Source organism: Halichoerus grypus, chromosome 15 (assembly GCF_964656455.1).
Source record: "Halichoerus grypus chromosome 15, mHalGry1.hap1.1, whole genome shotgun sequence".
Lineage (NCBI taxonomy): Eukaryota > Metazoa > Chordata > Mammalia > Carnivora > Phocidae > Halichoerus > Halichoerus grypus.
The window spans coordinates 59,297,071-59,319,577 of record NC_135726.1 but is presented as its reverse complement, the minus strand read 5'-3'; the positions used below and the strand labels follow the sequence as shown (position 1 = coordinate 59,319,577).

The 22,507-nt window shown below is 46.2% G+C and overlaps 1 protein-coding gene across 6 annotated transcripts; it reads right to left on the bottom strand.

Moving 5' to 3' along the window:
- Positions 1-1,729: 1,729 nt before the first annotated feature.
- On the bottom strand, positions 1,730-22,028 carry LOC118535563 (uncharacterized). 6 transcript variants are annotated; one of them, XM_078063047.1, is made up of 5 exons: positions 21,599-22,028; positions 20,343-20,564; positions 19,877-20,003; positions 12,473-12,568; positions 1,730-8,825 (listed from the first exon to the last, which is right to left on the bottom strand). In XM_078063047.1, the coding sequence occupies exons 2-5, from the start codon at positions 20,376-20,378 to the stop codon at positions 7,198-7,200; spliced, it is 1,887 nt and encodes a 628-aa protein (XP_077919173.1). In that variant the 5' UTR covers positions 20,379-20,564; positions 21,599-22,028; the 3' UTR covers positions 1,730-7,197. The 6 variants fall into 6 exon arrangements, with proteins under 6 accessions (XP_077919173.1, XP_035947790.2, XP_035947791.2 ...); XM_036091897.2 differs by having other exon boundaries at positions 20,343-20,526; positions 21,599-21,616; XM_036091898.2 differs by lacking the exon at positions 20,343-20,564.
- Positions 22,029-22,507: the final 479 nt, after the last annotated feature.

The window sequence follows — 22,507 nt, the reverse complement described above, 5'->3', positions numbered from 1 at the left end:
TCCTGGCTAGTTTCTAAGTTCTACTGTGGCTTAGGGGTTTTTGGGTTAGTGGTTATGCTCATAGAAGCCTCCAAAGTTATGACTCCTTTAATTGTTGCAGTAGGAACTGTATTTGCTTTATGTTACAGAAATTTAATCAGCCTTTTAGTACCATTTCATCTGTATAAGGAAATAACACAGCAGGCTGGAGAACTCCTATCTTTTGAACTTGCAAGGTTTGCCCTTGGCTGGGGTTTGAGACCTTAGAGGTCAGCAGGTTTTGCCCACACCTGGACATGAGTGTCTCAGTGTGCCCAAGTTTCTGGTATAAACAATGGGGCTTACATTGAACGCCTACTATCCTTCTGGAAACCTAGAACTTGGTGCGTGCTAGGAGAGCCCCACCCCCCCTCCAAAAAACCCTGGGTACCGAGAGTTTCTAGGGAGCTTCCCTAGTAGACTTTTTAAATCATTGTCGTAACTCCTTGATGGAGCTCAAATTAAGCATGTCCTGCTTGACTTCCCGGACACAGGACTCTCCAAGCTTGTCTCTGATGTCGTCTGGCCTTCTTCAGTCCTTGTACCTCTTCCCTTGGCTGAGTTCGCTTTCTATCCTTTTGCTATAATAAATCATAGCCAGTGAGTATGACAAAATGTGGAGTCCTGTGAGTCTTCCTAGTAAATCACTGAAACTGGGGATGATCTTGATGATTCCTGACATAATCGTTCATCGTGACTTCTAAACTTTTACCTCTCTGGCCATACAAGCCTGTGTGGATTCTCTTTGAGGTCAACACGTCATGTACTGGGCCAACCATATGAACAGCTTTGTGTAACACTCTGTGAGGGACCCAACATTACAATAAAAAACACCCTGCTGTGAGTGGCCATTCACTAAGACACACATATACTGAGTCTGTAAGGGGAGAAAAAGTTAAAATGAACATAATGGGACAATGGCTGGAAGTGGGGATGATGAAAAATGGCTGCAAAGTGTCTGACCTGGGCAACAAGGCAGAAGACCGTGACCTTCGCTGAGATTGTGGGCACCTCAAACCAACGCCAACAACCAAATGCAGGCCTTAGTCCACCTCTGCCTCCCAGCCGCCTCACCCCTTGTCTGTACCTTCTGCAGTTTCAACACATTATGCAGCCGTTAGAGTGAGCTTGGTTTATCCCAACCTAAAGGGATGTCAAGATGTGTTGTCAAATGAGAAAAGTAACTTGCAGACAAATGATGGTGATTTGTTCTGAAGGGCTGCACAGACCTGCCCTACGGAAGGCAGTAAAGTGGGAAGGGCATGGATTCCGCAGCCTGCCTACCTGACCTCCAATCCCAAATCCCATACTTCCTAATCAATTATGAAACCTTGGACAGATGCTCTGTGCCTTATTTTTCTGATCTGTAAAACAGGGATGACATTACCTACCACATAGTTATCAAAAAGATGAGTTGATGTGTATAAAACATTCAAAACAATGACTGAAACATGGTAGCATACCATGTCTGCTTGCTCTCATTATTACGTGGGTGCATCCTCATGGTGATGGCCATGACCACATGACACATGCAGACGCGCTCAGTATCTATGAATACTGGTAAGGTGTGGAAGGATGACGAGAGAGAAACATTCAACCTGGAGAAAAGGATTTGGGGAACTCTGTACATCACTGAGCATAAAATACCTTGAGGGGGGAATTAACTCACTCATGGAACACCTCACAAGTGAGAAAGGAAGGGCAACAGACATTCTGAGAAGCACCACTGTTTAATAGATGGAAGAAGACACAGATCCTCTGAAGGAGCAGGGCATGACTCACAGAAACCAGGAAACGACCTTCAAGTCAAAGAGGTGGGCAGCAGTAAATAGGTCCAATAACAGATTGTGTGTGTCGAGGAGGGGCAGTGCAGAAGGTGGGAGGACAAGAGGGAACTTTGTGAGACTTGCTTAAGTCAGGTGACAGTGGTGGAGACCACCGTTTAGTTGTCAGTGGGGTGAAGGGACATGAGGGGTGGGGACAGACAGTGGACAGAACAGTTACCCAGGGTATGTCTATGAGAAGAGAGCAGGGCACAGCTCACTGGGCATGTGGGGCAGAAAGTGCCTGGGGGTGAGACTAGAGACTTGAACACTTGTATAGATTAAGAGGATAGAAGGGGATTAAGAGGGAGAAGTTAAAGACCAAGCAGGGAGGGTATACAGGAAAGAGGTCCTAGACAAATTGGGGGTTGGGGGTATGTGTCCAGCCACAGAAGAGTAATCCTTGAAGAGAAGTGACCCCTTCTCCTCTGGGGCTATAACAAGGCTTAGAGAGCTGGGGAACTTTACACACAAATCTCCCCTGAAGACTAGAACCCTGAGTAATCTGCAGATCACCTTCAGTTTTAAGACCCATTTTTAGAAATATTTGTGGACAAAAGAACTTCCATTTCTCCAGATACTTTAGGATTTCTATTCCAGCATCAAGATAAACCACCAGAGAATCCTGACTTTGGACTACATAGTTTTGCCTGTTTTATAAGAGTCCTTCTTTGGTATTATAACCTAGGCAAGGAAATAGAAAATGTAAAAAAGAAACAAGGAGAAATTAAAAAAAAAAAGAAGCCAAAATGAAAACTCAGTGAATAAGCTCAGCAGGAGAGGAAATGAGAGAAAAGAGAATCAGTGATCACAAAGAAAGATCAACGGAGGGGTGCATGGGTGGCCCAGGTCATGATTCCGGGGTCCTGGGATCAAGGCCCACTTTGGGCTCCCTGCTCAATGGGGAGCCTACTTCTCCCTCTCCTGCTCCCCCTGCTTGTGCTAATAAATAAAATCTTAAAAAAAAAAGATCAATGGAAATTGATCAATCTGAGTAACAGAGAGAAAACAGACTGGATAAACAAAAAATCTGAGAACTCATTTAATTCGAGTCCCTGAAAGAAAAGAAAGAGTAGGGCTGAAAAGCTATTTGAAGACATAATTATTGAAAATCCCCCAAATTTGGCAAAGGACCTGTATCTTCAGATTTAAACAGGTGAACAAACTTAAACAGGAGAACTCCAAAAATTCGATGCCAGGACACATCGTAATCAAACTGATGAATTCTATACACAAAAACACTTTAAAAGCACTTGACAGAAAGGATGCAGCACAGGCAGGGGAACAATGGTTGAATGGCGGTAGGTTTTTCATCTGAAACCACGGAGGAGACAGGGAAGTAACATGTTCTTCTTGTACTAAAAGAACTGTAAACCCCAAGTCTTTTCTCCCACAAAAACATGTCAGGAATGAAAGGGACATAGAAAATCTTTTAGATGAAGGAAAACAAAGTCCTTTGTCAACAGCAGACCCACCCCAGAAGAAAGGCTACAGTAAATTTGCCAAACAGAAGGGAAATGTTAACAGAAGGCCTAGGACTTCAAGAAGGGAGAAAGGGAGGAGGGAGGGAGCAGGGAGAAAGAACAATGCAATGGGTAACAGAGGTAAACAGCATACTTTTCGTGAGTTTTGTAAAAAATGTTTTCACAGCCCAGGCACAAATTATAACATCCAAATCGGTGCTCAGTGTATAAAGAGAAAATACTTAGAATAATTATATTTAAAACGGAAAATGTAAAGGAACCTAATGGAATTAAGGTTTCTATACATCAAAGTGCTAAAATGCTGATAATACTAGACTGTGATAACTTATGTATGTATAATACCTAGATACAGAAATTAAGACAACACGCAAAAATATTATAGATATACTAAATGGAATTCTAAAAAATGTTGAAGTAACCCACAGGAGGGAAAAACAACAAAAAAACAACACAAAACAGAAAAGCAAAATAACAAAAACAACCAGAAAACAAGATGGACGATATAAAGGGAACACAAACAAAAAACAAATTAAAAAATGGTACACTTGGGGCGCCTGGGTGGCTCAGTCGGTTGAGCGTCTGCCTTCGGCTCAGGTCATGATCCCGGGGTCCTGGGATCGAGCCCCGCATCGGGCTCCCTGCTCAGCGGGAAGCCCGCTTCTCCCTCTCCCACTCCCCCTGCTTGTGTTCCCTCTCTCACTGTGTCTCTCTGTCAAATAAATAAATAAAATCATTAAAAAAAAAAAAAAAAAATGGTACACTTAAGCCCTAACATACCAATAATTATTTTCAATCTAAGTGATGTAAATCTACCACCAAAAAGTTAAGACCCAACTATATGCTGTTACAAGAAACTTACTTCAAATGTAATGATACAGATAAAGTTGAAAATAAAATTATGGAAAAATATAAACCATGCAAACATTAATCAAAACGTGCAGTAGGGGGGGCGCCTGGGTGGCTCAGTCGGTTATTAAGTGTCTGCCTTCAGCTCAGGTCATGATCCCAGAGTCCAAGATCGAGTCCCACGTCAGGCTCCCTGTTCAGCAGGGAGTCTGCTTCTCCCTCTGCCCTTCACCCGGCTTGTGCTTTCTCTCAAATAAATAAAATCTTAAAAAAAAAATGCAGTAGGGACTAAGTATCACTCAAAGTATGCTTCAAAGGCAAGAAAATGAACAGGGACAAAAAGGGACATCACATAATGAAAGGGTCAACACACCAAGATAACATACCAATACTAAATGGGAATGCACCAGACAACAGAACTTTAAAATACCTGAAGCAGAAAATGATAATCTAATTTTTTTTAAGATTTTATTTATTTATTTATTTGAGAGAGCAAGAGAGCACACAAATAGAGTGGCAGGCACAGGGCAGAGGGAGAGGGAGAAGCAGGCTTCCCGCTGAGCAGAGACCCGGTGTGGGGCTCCATCCCAGGACCCTGGGATCACGACCTGAGCCGAAGGCAGACGCTTAACCAACTGAGCCACCAAGGCGCCCCAGAAAACGACAGAATTTAAAAGATGAACAGACAGTTATACTTCAGGACAGTTCTACATCAGGACTTCATCATCTCTCTCTCTGGAATTGACAGAAATACTAAACAAAGTCAGTAAGGATATAGAAAATTTGAATACTACTACCAACCAAGAGGATTGTGCGGACATTTATAGAAACTCCACCCAATGACAGCAGAACAACATTCTTTTCAGGAGGCCTTTTAGAACATTCAATAAAATAGACTGTATCTTGGGTCATAAACACTTCAATAAATTTAAACAGACCAAACTAGAAATCAGTAACAAAAGATAACAAAAGTACTCCAAACACTAGAAAACTAAATCATAATCCATGAACCCATTAAAGTCTCTATAAAGAAACTGAGAAACATTAGAGCTGAATAAACTGTAATGAAAACTTACGGGATGAAGCTGTCACATGCTGTGAGAAAACTTTATAGTACTAAATGCTTACATTAGAAAAGAAAAAAGAGCAAAATACAACCAAAGTAGAAGATATAAAAGATCAGAACGGAAATTAGTGAAATTATGAATAGCAATAGAGAAAAATCAATGAAATAAAGTACTGATTTTCCAATATGATCAGAATTGATAAATGCCTAAGAAGATGGACAAAGATAGTGGACATATTTCCCAAATCAGGAATCAAATGGGATAGAAGTACAGATCCTGCTCCCATTAAAAGAGTAATAAGGAAATAAACAAGTCTATAAACTAATTAGAAAATTTAGATGAAATGGAACAATTCCTTGAAAAGGACAAACTTCAAACTATCCAATATATCCAACATCAAAATTATTCTGAATTCAAGAAATTAGAGGAAAACCTCAACAAAATACAATCAAATGGAATGTTTTAATATATATTATATATATATAAAAAATTCATACTCTGCAACCAAATGGGATTTATTCCAAGGATGCCAGGCTGGTTCAATATTCAAAACTAGTCAATGTAATACATTATATCAACAGGCTATAGAAGAAAAATCAGATGATCACATCAACTGATGGAGGCAAAGCATTTGAAAAACTCTAACACTCATAACAAAAAAAAACTCAGCAAATTAAGAATAGATGGAAATTTTCTAAACTTGATAAGAAAACTTAAAAAACAAAACAAAAAACCTTCAACTAAAATCACACTTGATGAAAACCTGAACATTTTCCTCCTAATATGAGGAATCAGTCAAGGGCATCCTTTCTTACTACTATTCAACATCAAGTTGGAAGTCTAACTAGTGCAGTGAGATAAAGTAAGATACACAGATGGGAAAGAAGAAAAAAACTCTATATGCAGCAGACATGTCTTTGCAGAAAAGCCTGAGGATTCTACCCAAAGAAATGTCTACAAATAATGTGAATTCACCATGGTTGCAGGATACCAAAAAATCACTCCAAAAACAATTATCTTTCTGCATACTACTAAAGATCATATGGAAAAATGAAACTGTAAAAATCAATGCCATTTATGATCATTCCAAAAAAAACCCCAAAAAACCCTAGATACAACTCTTAACAAAAATGTACAGAACCTGTTAGGTTGAAAATTATAAAACAGTAGTGAAATATCAAGAATTACTTAAATAACTGACTTGGCATACCATGTACGGTGTTCATGATGCTGCTTTTCAACAAACAGATCTACAGATTTCAACCAATTCCTATAAAAATGCAAGGAAGATTTCTCTGCATCCTAAGATTTATATGAAATGTCAAAGGAATTAGGAAAGCTAAATCAATTTAAATAAGAATACAGAGGAATCACTTTACCCAATTTTGAGGTTTACCATATAGCTACAGAAATTAAGTAAATAGACCGGATCAAGAACAAGTCTGAAAAAGTCTGTTTGGTGTTTAAAACCAAATAAAGAACAGTTTTCTAAAAATGTAAGCTTTAGAGTCTTAACTGGTACAATAAAATGTGTTCTTATGTGTATATTTATCACTTTAATAACCTGTCCTCAACTGTCTAACCCTCCTGACATTGGACAGCAATGAATGTAGATACATGACACATACAGGTCAAGGCCCACGGCCTCTGAAACATCTCCCTGGCCCCAAGTAAACTAAGGAATCCATGACAAAGTGCTGTAAGCTGGACAGAGAAGTCTCAAAAGTTTTTCATTTCATTTGCTCTTCTACATCTCCACCCTCTTTTTATAAAAATTCCTGAGATAACACTGCAGTGTAAACTAAGGAAAAACATGTAGCTGAGTTTTACTTCGTGCACAATAAACACTGCTCTCCCCCTCACGGATGAATTCTCAGATGCAGAATAAGGCTCTGGGCTCAGTCAATCTCTAAAATGCGTCTCTACGTGACTACTGATGGTCTGGGATGGAAGATTTTCTCACAGCGTAGATACTTGGGGGGTTTCTCTTTGGTGTGTCCGATCAGATGCCACAGTAGATGTTTTATCTGGCAAAAGGTTTTCCTCAGTGGTTACATTCAAGAAGTCTTTCCCCAAAAGGAGTTCTCGGAGGGTGACTGAGGACTGCCCACTCGTGAAGGGTCTTCCCACTTCTGTTACACTGACAGGGTTTCTCCCAGTATGAATCCTCTGATGCTGAGTGAGGGATGAGCTGCGACTGAAGGCTTTTCCACACTCACTACACTTATAGGGCTTCTCTCCAGTGTGGATAATGGCATGTCGAATGAGGTTTGTGCTCCAGCAAAAGGATTTCCCACACTCCATGCATTCATAGGGCTTCTCTCCACTGTGAATCCGCTGGTGCCTCGTGAGCCCTGACCGACGGTTGAAGGCCTTCCCACACTCTGAGCACTCAAAGGGCTTCTCCCCAGTGTGGATGCTGAAGTGTCGAATGAGGTCTTTCCTAGTGCTAAAGGCTTTCCCACATTCTTTGCACTCAAAAGGTTTTTCTCCAGTGTGGGCCCTTTTATGCAAGATGAAAGTAGAGCAGTGGGTGAAGGCCCTTCCACATTCAGTGCACACAAAAGGCTTCTCCCCAGTGTGAATCCTCTGGTGCCTCTTGAGGTATGACCTGTGGTTGAAGGCCTTCCCACACTCTAGGCACTCAAAGGGCTTCTCCCCAGTGTGGATGACGTAGTGGTGAATGAGGGCTGCACTCTCACAGAAGGCTTTCCCACACTCACTGCACTCGTAGGGCTTCTCCCCAGTGTGAGTCTGCTGGTGCCACACGAGGTATGACTTGTGTTTGAAGACCTTGCCACACTCGAAGCATTCATAAGGATTCTCGCCACTGTGGATGATGTGATGTCGAAGGAATCCTGGCCTGTGTCGAAAGACTTGCCCACATTCTTTGCACACAAAGGATTTCTCTCCAGTGTGCCTCCTCTTATGCAAGACGAAATTGGAGCGGTGCGTGAAGGCCTTCCCACATTCGTTGCACTTATAAGGCTTCTCTCCACTGTGAATCCGCTGGTGCTGTGTAAGGTATGACTTGCGGTTGAAGGCCTTCCCACACTCCATGCACTCGTAGGGCCTCTCCCCCGTGTGGATCATGTGGTGCTGGAGGAGGTGTGTGCTCTTAATAAAGGTTTTCCCACACTCGGTGCATTCATAGGGCTTCACTCCAGAGTGAATCTTTTCATGTCCAGCAAGAAGGTGCTTCTTGTTAAAAGTTTTCCCGCATTCGTTGCACTTAAAGGTATTTTCCTCTTCCTGAATCATGGGATCTTTACCTGATCCACACGAGTCATGGTCATGGGCAGCACCTCCTGAATGGATCAGCTCCTGTGCAATCTGCGAACATATACCATCAGCTGTCCCTAAACCATCATGTTCAGGGCTTGTTTTCTCAGAGAGCTTCTCCCTCTGGGGTTCCAACCCTGGTCTCAAGTGTCCTTCCTGCATTTCTAATGGCCCACTCTGATCCTTGGTTTGGCCCAGCTGGAAATTCCCTGGGTCTCCCTGTCCTAGTTCCTGGAACAAGGCCCCCTCAGACAGGGCTGGTGCACAAGGGGAAAGTTCTGTAGTCTTGGGTTTTCCCCTGTCACCTGAAAGAAACCCAATACACAAAAAGACCTGTTAGTAATGACAACACAGAAAAAACAAAATCAGCATTTCAGTGAAAAAAATGAAGATGAAAACAATGCCTGTGTCTGTGAGGTTTTATTACCTCTGAATCTCAGGACTGCATTTTCTTTTTTTTTCCCTGGGCCTTGGACTGTTGACACCTTGAAAGGGAGACCCAGGAGAAGTTAGGTGAGGGGACGGAGGTCTGGAATGGAGACACCACTACAGTTCCATACTAGATGCGGCTGGACAGACTAGTAAGAATGCTGTATGTTTGGCCCCCTCTAAGTGAGGATGTTGCTGTAAGAGCACTAGCACTAGGAAAGGGCACCTAATGGAGCCCTGATAGAAGACAGAAAGCGTGTAATGCAAAATTAACTTTCCCTAAAAGAAGTCTGGTCTTTGTCCAGCTCCAAGGAAGTAACCTCTCAATGCTGTTTAGTTCCAGAGTGACAGACCTGTCTTTGTCATTCATGGTGGGTGCCTAGGAATGCACCTGATACTTTATGACAACACATAACTTATCGTGGGCCCCTAGTTTATACTAAAGAGATGACTCAGGGTAAGGTCTGGCCGCATCAGAAAAACCAACCATATAATTAGAAAGCTGAGGCTTTGAGCCACGAGGTATCAGCTGGACCTCTGTAAAGGAAAAATGGGCTAGAGACTGAGTCCCATGGGCAATGACTCAATCAATCATGCTTATGTAATGAAGGCTCAATAAAAATACTGAGGCTCTGGCCAATTTCCTGGGTTGGCAATATCCATGCACCTACTATCACACAGGATGCCAGGAGGTAACAAGTCACTGAAGACACGGGAGTTTTGTATTTGGAACACCTCTGGCCCCTCTTCTAAGTTGCACCTTTGTCTGTAACAAACATGATTGAAAGTATAGTATAACAGCTTTTAGGAAGTTTTTTGAGTCTTTCTATCAACTCATTGAACCTGAAGGTAGTTCTGGGAAATCTCTGAACTTCCAGTGGTTTCAGATGACTTGGGCAGGCTTGGCAGTCTTAGGAGCTCTGTGTTCTTAGCCTTGAGTTTGCATGGCTGACTGTGTGCAGAAAGAGATCCAAGGGAGTTTTCTAGTAAGAGGTGCCCATGATATGAGTCCTACTGGCATCATAGGAATTACCACAGAAAAAGTACAAAGGGCACAGTAGCCTTAGGAGACAATGTACAAAGGGGCCAAGAGCATGAAGATGGTACTGATGAGGATCCAGGGAAAGGTAGGAGAGGAGGAAACAGGATTCCCAAGGTTGTGACAGGGATGACAGTGAGGCCTGCCAGGACAAGGCTCATAAGGCAGGAGGTGAGCAGGACTGGGCTGGACATACTGTGTCTGGTTTGCCCGAGGAGCAGTCTGGTAAAAAGACTCGCAAGATACACATGATCTAGATGAGAAAATGGTAATACTGTACTTGAAGACATTAATGGTCAAAAAATTTTCCATATAAATCAGTGGTAATTTCTTCTACACTTTATGCCATTTCGGCTAATGAAAAGTTTCCCAGGAACGCTCTAATTCTGCACAGTGGGGAAGCCTGTCTGTCCATCATTACTCAACCAAACCCGGGGCGGGGGGACTTAGTAATATAAAACTGACAATTCTACCCCAGTGAATAAAAAAGTTCAGTACAATTCCCTATAAAATGGCAACTGGGTCATCAAGGAACTTCAGAGTCTGATGGTAGGACTTGTAGGGAAGATCAAACAGGCAAGAATAAGGAGAAGGATACCTACCGTCTCAGATAATAGTACTGTGATGGAATTACAGACTCTCAGACACTGTGGTACTGGCACAGAGAGAAGACAAACGGGCAACAGAAAAAGAACAGAGCGCTCAGGAAACACACACACACAAACACACGGAGCTCTAGTGGATGGCAGAGGAGGCAGAACAGCTCAGTGGTAAAAGGAGAGAAAACACAGTACGTGGAGCTAGAAAAATTGGTGTCACCCTGGGAATGTAAAAACTGTATTCCTATCTCACACCATCTTCAAATCCTACCTCAGATCAAGGAGAGTTAAATGTCAAATACCAAGTTTAAACATTTTTAGGATAAAATAAACAAAAATATCTTTTTGATGCTGGGGGATAAAGATTTTTATACAAGACAAAATCATTAATTATATAAGAAAATTACACTAAAATAAGAACCTCTATTCTGTAAAATATACTTTAAATAAGTGAAAAAACAATATTGAAAAGTAGAAAATTATATCTGCAGCACCTATAATCGATGAAAGGTTAAGTGTAAGGAATGTACAAAGAATCCCTACAAATCAAAAGCAAATGAATTAACAGAAAAATAGGTATTTATCATGAAATGACATTTCAAAGGGGAAAATACAGGCTGACCAATAATCATATGATCAGGTGCTAAAGCTCCTCAGCAATGAGGGAAAAGCAAACCAAGACCACATAACATACAGTTTTGTCAGCTTGATACTTGAGAGTACCAAATATCGGACAGAGTTTTGTCAACGATTGAGGAGCCTTAGAGTATCAAGTATTGGGCAAAGTATAGGTCGAAGGAACCTCCACGCTTTCCCGGGGCAAGTGTAAATTGGCACATGTCCTTTAACACAACGGCAATTACCCAGTAAGCTGGGAAGGCTGCACAGCCTATAAACCAGCAATTTCACTCCAAGAAACACCAAAGACACCGTGACCATGTGCAAGATGACCGACAGGACTGCTCCTGGCAGCACCACGTAGGAGTCAAAACGTGTGAATAACAATGTACACAGAGTGGATGAATACGATGTGAGACAGGAACTTTTTATTGATTTTCTTCAACGGAAGGAATTTGAGCCTATTTTTATGTTGAGTAGAGAAAGGATGACGTTACATTACACAACAGAATATGAATGAAGAAAACATTTTCCTGAAAAGGTGTGCTCTAGACTCTGGTTCAGGAACTGGCTAGGGCCAGGGGCAAGACCTCTCCCGCTAGGTCTTGGAAGGGGAAGCTGCGGACACCGGAGCCTGAGCGAGTGCGGAAGGGTCGAGGATCAAGCAATGGAGGAGGCGGACTTTACTTTCAACGCAAAGACCCGCTGACACCTCAGGGGTCATATGCTGAGACACCCACAGCTGGGGAAGTGGTAACCACCTGGAACAAAGTCTGAGCTCCTGGGGTAGCTCATGCAGGATACAGAGCTGACTACAGGCACCAGCAGATGCAGAGGCCGGTTAGGAGACTAGTAGCGTCCCCCAGAGAAAAGATGATGGGGGCGTGCACGGAGCGTGGGGACGGGTCTGAGGAAGGTGGTGCAAGTGATGGGATTCAGGAGATGTATAAGATGTGAAATGCACAGGACTGGGGCATGGCCGGATGTGGGGACTGAGGGAGGTGGAGATGTGAGGAATTCTCTGAGGCTGTACCCAGTCTCTAACCTGCTTGGGTGGCAGGACCATTCACTGTAACTTGGGAGGTAGAAGGAGTGAGCAACATTCTGGGTCCCCTGCCAGGCATGCTGACTTCGGGTCAAAGGGCTCCGTGGCTTCCAAACCCCCAGAGAGGCCAGACAAGAAGCTTCCCCAGGGAACCAGGGCCAGTGGTCTCCTCCTGGTCTTGAGCCTGCAGGGTCTCCCACCTGCCCACATCTTGGCTCCTACCTGGATAGGCACTTTGTGACAGGTCTCTCTTCACCATCCATAGCTCCTGCCCGTGCTCCAGCTGGTAGATCAGCTCAGGTCTAGGAACAGGACACCCTATTCACAGAGAAAGAAAGAAGACACTAGGGTTTCTGTGAAAAGAAAGAAAGCCTCTCAATCTAGTCTGGGACTTCAGGATGTGGATATGACCTCGGAATGAAGCTACTCCCATCCACACTAACAAAATACTAACCTGTCACCTGGAAACAGGCACAAATACCACTGCTGGGATCTAAAGACTTTAGACAGTAGTGCTGGCCGTGTAGACAGCACCTATTCCCTTTGGCTGCCAGCACACAGAATCCCAGGGAATATGACCCCCTCCTTCCAGAAAGTGTTTCCTAATCCATCCAAGTAAGTGAGTCTCAACCACGCGTGCAGCAACACCTCCTGGGATGTCGGGTTCACATCCAATGGAAACGCAATCTCTGCAGGTGAGGCCTGGATATCGGTAGATTTTAAAACCTCTCCAGATGATTCCGGCTTCAAAGGAAGGTTGAAAAACCAGTCTCTACCAACCTGCAAGTGGCATTCCTCAATCACCAATAGTTAGAGGTACGCAACTTTAGAAAGCTCTATTCCAGGATGGCTGAATGAGGGGATCTGCTGCTCCTGTTGTCTGGCGGCATCCCGGGACTTTTGTGAGGGAACCTGCCTAAAAGACCTAGACCACAGAGAGGAAGTAAAGAAACACACAGCTGGGTTATCACCCACCCACCCGGGACTCAGTCCCACCTCTGAGCTTCTTATTACGTGAGATAATAAATTTCCTTCAGGGTGAAGACTGAGCTGCTCTGTCATATGTAGCCAAACACAGATGCAGGGTAAAAAGACACAGGACTCTATAGAGAAGTCAAGGGCAGAGGCACCAGGACCCACAGAAGGCTGCTCTGGCAGATCCTGAACAACACCCCAAGATTATCAGTTGTCACTAAGCAAATCTCGCTCATATCTGCTACACGCTCAGCACAGGGCCCAGTAATGGGGCAGTGGAAAAGGGAGGAAGACTCCCCTTCAGCTATATGGGGCTTTAGGAAGCTGAAAGCCCAAGAGAAAAAGGAGGGGGGTGCGCTTTAAAACTCATGTACCAAGCAAATACCAGGTCTAGAAAACATAACTCATTCTAAACTATTAATTGATTTAAAATAGTAACAAACCCCTAGATACAGAGGGAGAAAATAAAAGATAACTAAATAAGACACGGTATATAACTAAATCACAGTCTATAATTTGACCCAATTGGAAATGCAAAATTTATATACCAAAAACTTATATAATAAGTCATATATAATAATTATGCACAGCATAACAAAATTTATGCTCCAAAAAAATTTTATCACCAAAACATAACACGGCACTGATTGGTTTTTCTGACTCTACAATATAGGTTCTGAGTTAACTTTAGAATTTGCTAAAATGCACCAAATGACAAAACTTCATACATTTAATTAATACTAGGGCTCAAATCATAATGATACCTGGAGATCACACTAAATTTAAATATTACTCTACCCAAACTTAAAAAGTAACGAAATACAGAGGAAAAATACGTATGTCTCACTTTAACTGTAGACTTGCCTATATTTCCCCTATTCATAGTATCCATTGTCCTAAAATGTCCCATTTTGGGCATGGATGCTCACAAATTGACTTGGTAAAATGGGACCCACAAACACCAGTTAACATAGTGAACATGGCCCAATGGAAGCTGGAAAAGGGCCTCCAGGGAGTAAAACTTCATATAACAGCTAATCAATAAAGGAATGACTGTCCTACTGCTTCTCCATTTGACAGTCCAGTTGTATCTGTTCTTAACCCTGGGAAAAATAAAGGGCTCCTCCTGGTGGGTTACTACAATCTTAATGCGGTGGTCCATCCATTAGGGTTCCTGCTAAGGACCAAGTGTGTCTGCCCCTAAATGTCATTACTTAGCCCAAATTCCCAATGTGATCACATCTGAAGATAGGGCCTGTAAGGAGGTAATTAAGGTTAAATGAGGTCGCGGGGATGTGGCCCCAATCTGGGAGGACTGGTGTCCTTAAAGAGGAGGATGAAGGGGCCTTTCCGAGCCAGAGGCAGGGCCACGTGAGGACACAGCACGAAGGCAGCAGCCAGGAAGAGCTCATCATCAGAAACCCGTCTGCCGGCACCTCAGGTCTGGGACTTCCAGCCTCCAGAATGCCATGAAAATAAAGCTGTTGTTTAAGCCACACAGTCTGGCAGCCAGAGCTGATCCACACAACCCACACACCCAATATCCAATATAAATAAATTAATAACGTTATCCAATCAACAACCGGGCGACGATCTTGGGCTTACAGATCTGGTGGACCGTGTTCTGTTCAGGGCCTGTTTCCACGGCTTCTCTGCCAGCCTGCCTTTATTCTGAAGGTAAACACTTCTCTCCCAGGCTGCCTGTGAGGCTGGCTCCACAGCTTGGCCGCTGCAAACAACCTCTGCACACAAGAGCTTAACTGCACCCACTTTCTCCAGTAGCACTGGTATGACGGTACACTGATGACAGCCTCGTCCAAGGAAATTCATTCGACACATTCATATGGATACATAAATCCAGTCTTTTAGTCCCATTGTGGGGACAGTTTCAGCTAATACTACTACTTAGTATTATTTGGGGGCTGGTGACTACATTCCTCATTTATAAATTTTATTTAATCTCACTACTGCTGTTAGTTACAAACCAGCCCAACAAAGGATTCCCTCCAACAAAGACTCTAAGATCTATTCAAAATACTGTTAACAGCACAAGCTCAGCACAGCTCCTGAGGACTCTTACTGTAAGACAGAATGGAACCCCATCTGGACCCTCTGGCATAACTCCACTTGTAGGAGGTGGGAGCTTCTCCTGTCCTCAGTCCCATGCCAGATGCTACGGTGCTGGACGAGGCCAGCCCTCCCCCAGACCCTCTGGCTACCTGGAAAGTCCCTTGAGATTAACAGAGTGAACAGTTACGGGAGTTTGTGGACTATTAGAAAGACACTGCTATCCATCATACATGATGGAGTTCAGTGGAATGTTGCTGCTTTCTATCCCTTAGCCAGAATGTTCTAAATAAAAAATGGGACCTAAGAAACATTACTTGGCCAAACTTCGGGGGGGGGGGGTATCTTAGCGCCAAATGCCCTGATTAACAAATGGCCCCATCTCCACATTCATAATAAAGTGCTGGGCCATTGCCTAAAAATGGTCTGCTTTGCGGTAAAGAACTCTTCAGAACCTCTTGTCTCACAGACACTCCAAATAGAAGTCAAAATCACACATCTCTGCACATACAGCCACAATACAAAGCACTGCCAGGACATCCCTTATTCCCTTCAGAGTTGCAGACAATACTGGTAATAGACACACGTTTCACTTCTCAAATTACGCAATGCTACGTACGCTCTGGGAAGGGACATTCAACAGAGCTTTCATGGCCCAGACATGCCCCAAGTAACTGGTTTAAGTAAAAGACATAATGGTCACTTGAAACAACTCCTTTTAAATTCCAGTGTGACAAATAAACCCCTAAATAGGTCTCTATCTTGCCTTAATAAAAGGCCTCTTGGCCTACTTACACCCCACACTAACACCACTGTTTCAACCAAGCATGGCAAAAACCCCATCAACCTGAGTGGGCACTCACTTGCAAAGGATACCCCAGTCACACACCCAGACAACATCGTCCCAGACCAGCACCTCAACAATGAAGACGACTCCACCCCCTGATGTTAAAACCTTCACCCCAGCAAATGTCCATAGATTGCCTCTCTTAAGACAGAAATTAGACACAGGAACTTTTTTGCTTTCTATTAGGAATTCTATTATGTTCCTGAGATGACTTTTAAAAAACTTCTAAGGAGGAAGGGTAAGGGTAACGAATCATGTGATTATAACACTGGAACATTCGGGGTGCCTGGGTGGCTCAGTCGTTAAGCATCTGCCTTCGGCTCAGGTCATGATCCCAGGGTCCTGGGATCGAGCCCCGCAACAGTCTCCCTGCTCCGCGGGAAGCCTGCTTCTCCCTCTCCCACTCCCCCTGCTTGTGTTCCCTCTCTCGCTGTCTCTCTCTCTGTCAAATAATAAATAAAATATAAAAAAAAAAAAAAAATAACACTGGAACATTCGGTTCCATCCCTTAACCTCTGTGGAGGCAAGAAGGGCTGGAGATTGAGTTCAGTCACCAACGGCCACTGATTTCATCAATTATGCCTATGTAATGAAGCTTTCACAAAATCCCTAACTAAAGTCGTTCAGTGAGTTTCCAGGTTGGTTAACACAACGAGGTGCTAGAAGGGTGGCAAGCCTAGAGGGCATGGAAGCTCAGTGTCTTGTCCTACGTACCTTGTTTGCATCTCTTCCATTTAGTGGTTTCTGAATTTATTTTTTATTTTATTTTTTTTTAAAGATTTTATTTATTTATTTGACAGAGAGAGAGACAGCGACAGCAGGAACACAAGCAGGGGGAGTGGGAGAGGGAGAAGCAGGCTCCCTGCTGAGCAGGGAGCCCGATGTGGGACTCGATCCCAGGACCCTGGGATCATGACCTGAGCCGAAGGCAGACGCTTAACGACTGAGCCACCCAGGCGCCCTGGTTTCTGAATTTAAAACAGGTAATACTAAGTAAGGTGCTTTCCTAAGTTCTGTGAGCCACCCTAGCAAATTATCAACTCTGAGGAAGGGGTCCTATCTCTGATTTACAACCAGTTGATCAGGACAGGTGACAACCTGGACTTGGGACTGGCATCTGAAGTGGATGGGTGGGAGGGCAAGGGGCTGCCCTAGGAGACTGAGCCCTTAACCTGTGGGATCTGTGCTAACTCCAGGTAGTCAGTGTCAGAACTGCATGGTGTGAAAACAATATTTTAGTATCAGAAGTTGCTGAGTAGAGGAAAAGTTTTTCTTTTACACACAACTACAACACACACAGGCACGTGTGTACAAGTGTATGCATGTGTATATATACACAAAAATACACACATATAGATATGTAAAATATACAACAGCACCTCCCTGTGTCGTCTGTCACTAAGTCACCTCTATAAATTAAAATCTTTTAAGTACAAATTAATAGAGGGGGAATGCTGTGGGAATTTAAACGAGTGGAGCATGAATAGGCCCGAACAGTCCTGCTTGGTCAGTGCTCAGGGCATCTGTGCTGATGATTATGAACTGCTTTTTAACATGACTCGTGTTTAATTTTTCTTATTTTCTTCAAAGAAAGAATCTTGCATCACTCTGGTAAATGGGAAACCTAGAGTCACTTCCTTTGGTGGCAGGTCACCACGAAAACTCAGCAATGAAATAAAAATGATGTTAAGTCCCAGTGACCTCATGCTCCCTACTCAGGGCTATAAACTCAAGGCTACTCCGTTTTAAAGGGAAAAGTACCAACAATTGGAGGGTGGGGGGAATGAAGAAAGTATATTAAGATCCAGCACTAAATCCAGACTTGCCATCAAAAACAATCAGAAGGCAGGAAACGATTATGTCAGGGTGTCTCTCAATGTCCGTTGATGAAGTATTCCTACACTCTCTGAAACAAGGTTTCTCAATCTGGCATAATTACTTGGGTTCATGGGCATGATTATTTAGGTCAAGATAATTCTTTATTGGGAAGACAGGGAGGAAACTGTCCTGGGCATTGTAAGGATGTGTTGGCAGCATTCCAGGTCTCCACCCACTAGGGGCCTGTCCCACCTCCACCCCACCTGTGACAACCAAAAATATCTCCAGACACTGACCAGCGTCTCCGGGGACGACACCATCGCTGGATGAGAACCACTGGCATAGAGAGTTATAACCAGGATGATGAGACAAGTGAGGGGGTGGGGGAGGGGCCTGCATGAGATCTGCTGGTCAGGACACAGCTGGCGAGGCAGTGATTATGCACAGAAGGGGTGACCGTGTGAGAGGCTGAAATGCCCAAGAACACTCCCCAGGCAGACACAACAGCAAGCAGAGGCCCGAGGCAGGGCTGCGCGTGGGAAAGTCACTAGAAGCCCAGCACAGCCAGAGCACAGTGAGCTCAGGGAAAGCACTGAAGGTGACCGATGAGGTCAGCAGGAAAAGAGAGTGGACTTTTTATTTTGAAACACTTTGTTATGAAATATTTAATCTAGCCAACTTTTCTAATTTTGCCTTTTCTCTTCTCACTGACAGACATAATTCCAGTTCTCTAAGAACAGGCATGTCTCATCCTAAGCTCTGGATTTATAGCCCTCCTTTCCCTCAAATTGAATGGCATCGTGGTCATTCTCCTCAAGCAGAGAAACATCTAAGCTGGTGTTTCTCAACCGTGGCACTCTGGATGCTGCAGGCGGGATAATCCTTCACTGAGGAGGGCGGTCTCGTCCATCGAAGGATGTTTACGGCATCTTTGGACTCTAACCACTAGATGCCAGGACCACCTACACCCAAGGCCAGACAACCCCAAGTGGCTGCAAACACTGCCAAATGTCTCCTGGGGGTACAAATCCCAACTGCTGTGAAGTATTACTCTAACCTCTCTCTTGTACTGGCAGAGGATGTTGGCCCTTGAAACAAGTGATAATCTCGAAGGCACACAGACACAAAGGAGCCCCATAACCGAGATCATGTCGTTTGGGACAATACCTGCTGGCACTGAAGGCAAAGGCCTCCCGGGGGCCTGCCTGACTCACTCTCTTCTTGGAGAACATGCCATCACTCACAGCCCTGCTAAGGACACTTGAGCCAATCAGGCTCACGCAGTCAGCTCCCTCTCTGGAATGTGTAATAAGAACCTCGGACGGAGGCCAGTCTGCGCTGGGCACTGGGTGAGAGGTCCAGAGAAGTACTGGCTCGGGTGGCCATTCCTGCCCCAAGGACACCCCACACAGCCCAGCAGCAGACAAAGAGGAACAACATAAACACGCAAAGACGCGGAGACCAGGAATCTGGGGGCCAGAGAGAGCAGAGCCAGGTGGCCAGTCCTGTCACAACTTGATGAGGCAGAAAAAAACCTTTCTGCCTCATTCAGTGACATGAGCAGAGAGAGCCAGAGAGAGAAGCCGGGACAAGAGACCAGAAGCCAGGGTATAATCGTGGTGGTTCCCAGTTCCTCTATCAGTCCCTCACAGGACCCAGCTGGAAACCCTCCCTCTGGCTCTGCAGAACAGCCCCCTTTCCTTCCATTACTTTCCAGGAGCCAAAGAGGAACTGTTTCTTGCCCAAACGGACACAGGAGAGCAGGCCCAAAGAGAGGAGTCTAGAAAAGGACTGAAGCTGCAGGCGGGCGGGTGGAGCGGGGGGCTCCAGAGGCCTTCTTGACCAGCCAGGCCTGGAGCCAGAGGGTGCTCTGACAAGAAGGTGGCAGGTCCCCCCATGGTGGAGTGGGGAGGACTCACCCAGAGACACCAGAAGGCCACAGTTTTCCAGCATCACCTCCTGGTACAGGGTCCTCTGGGCCGGGTCCAGCTGCCCCCACTCCTCCTGGGTAAAAGTCACGGCCACGTCATCGAAGGTCACAGATATCTGGAAAGTCAAACAGAGGTAGCAGCGTTGGCCTCGGGGCTGTTGGATGTGATCAGAGCTCATCCCTACATCCCTGGTAAAGATGCAGAGTGATCACGGCTCGAATCACCAAGTACCTCCTGAGGGCCAAGCTCTGTGCTGGGCTCAAGGGGCAGGTGGGCAATGCTTCGGATGCACTACGGTAGTGTAAGGGAGAAGCTTCCTCCGTGGGAGCCACCGCAAGGTCACACAGGACGATGGAAATGACGCGAGGACTGGGAGATGCAGACAGCAAGGGCTCTGGGACGTCGGAGGAATGAGTGAGCATGATAATAGCAGCATCGGTAACAACAGCAGTACCTGAGCCTCACTGGTCCTGCTAGCTGCCTGCCCCATGCTGAGGGCTTCCCATCCTGGTGAGAGGGACTGTAAGTCCCCAGTTCTTAAGTCAGTCTCCTGCGGCTTGCATCCAAACTCTTGAAACCCGACACTTGCCAGCTGTGTTACCTTGAAGACATCACTTCATTTCTCTGAGCCTCGGGTTCTGGATCAATACAATAGTTCCCACTTCACCAGTAACAGCTGTGCGATTTAAACAAATTACTCAGTGCTCAGTGAGCTTTGGGATTTTCATTGTTTCTTCCACAGCCCATGACATCTCATCACCTTCATGGCACCGTCAGTGAAAGGCTCAGGGAGCTCCACCAATTCATGCAAAGTCTTGCATTTTACAAACCAGAAGCGAGATTTTAAGACAGATTACTCTAACACAGTGCTGAAAAGAGCCAACTGGACATTCCTCCACAATCCGAGTAACTACAAGTAAGGAGGCTATGAGGCACTTACCCAGTTTCTGCTGTTAAATACATTTCCATCCACCCCCAAAATACTTCTGTGAACATGGACCGAGGAGCAGTGCCCTCATCACTAACCACACAGGAAGGGCACACTGATGGGGTGGCACCTCCCTGGGTAAGTGGCAGGGCCCGGATTTGTTCCGCACGGGTCTCCCAGACTAGGGGGAGATGCCACAGTGAACCATAAGCCCCTTTTCCTTCCTGAGCTCTGACAACCTTTATCCCCGAGGCCAGGATACCTCAGGACCAGGGAGCACGAACAGCCACCAAGCGTGCTGGCTGAGGGCTGGGGGCGCATCCCGCAAACGACCCCAGGACCTCGCCCCCCAAAGGCACTCAGCAGCCGGGAGGAACCACAGCAACCTCGCAGGCCCTCGTGGGCTCCCTACACCACCAGCGCACTTTGCTTTCGTCCATGCACCTCCGTCTGAAAAGCTCCCCCGCCTCCGCCCGGGGCCCAAGGTCACCCGTTGGAGGACAGGTGGGGCAGCGTGGACCACCCCAGGGCAGGGTGGGGGTGGAGTTCACTGTAAGAATGGCGGGAGGCCCGGCGGAAGCATCACTGATTCTTCCCACACCTCGTGGAAGTCAGAGACCAAACACCTTGCGGAACTGGGGGTCGACCAGGTGGCGCGCCAGGCCGGACGCCCCCACACACTACCGCGGAGACGCGCCCGGCGGACGTCGGAGCTGCCGGCCCTGCAGGGCCCGTGTGCTCCCTCGCAGAGAAGCAGCAATCCCAAACCAGCGTCCACTGACCTGGGCCTGGCCGGTCGGCGGCGCCGCCATCACGGGGCCCTGCGGGTGAGCAAGGCTGGCAGCGGCGGGCGCCGCGCAGCCCGCTGGCCACACCTCTGCTCTGCGCGCCCCGACGACCTCGGCGGACAGCGGCAGGCCGGCCGCAGCGTCCCCCGAGGAAAAGGCACACGCCTCGGGGCGCCGCCCTTGGCGACTGCGGGGATGAGGGCGGCCGCAGAGGCCGCGGCTCGGCGGGCGGCCGGGGGGCACACCCGCTCCAGGGGGTCACGGCCCCTACAAACGCGAAGGTGAGTTCTTTCCTCCCTCCCGGCTCGTTCCCCACGAAAGGGCCAAGGTGCGGCGCCGGCCCAGCCCTCAGCAAGTCACCGCCGCCCCGGGGCGAACGGCGGCGGCTAATGGCGACGGCAGGGAAACACCCGGAAGTCCCGCCCACGCACGTAGCCCCAGGGAACGCCCCTTTCCGGGGCTGTCCGCGGCCAGCGCCGCCCCCGATGCCTTCTGGGTACTGTGGTTTCCCGCCTCGGTGTCCCACCGCGCGAGGCGGGGCTTCGGCAGGAGTCCTCCTCCGAGAGGAGGGAGCAGCAGCGACCGAGCACCCCCCCTGCTTCTTTGCGACTCGAGAGGACCAAGGGACAGGAGCGAGAGCCTTCCTTCTGCCCCTGGGGAAACTGAGGCTCGGGAGGCAGGGACAGTCAGCGTGGAGGCGTCCGCCAAGGCACAGAACTCGCCCTTGACCCGAGGCGGCCTGCTGACTTCCCCTTTTTGGAACCACCTCCCCCGAGCCTCTTCTCTGGGAGCAGACAAAAGTAGCTTAAAAACCGACACCGGAAGTCCGCTTTCACAAATCGCACGCTCTCTTGGGCCTTATTTGGTCCAGGCCTTTTTCATAAAATGAATGAATTTCTGAGT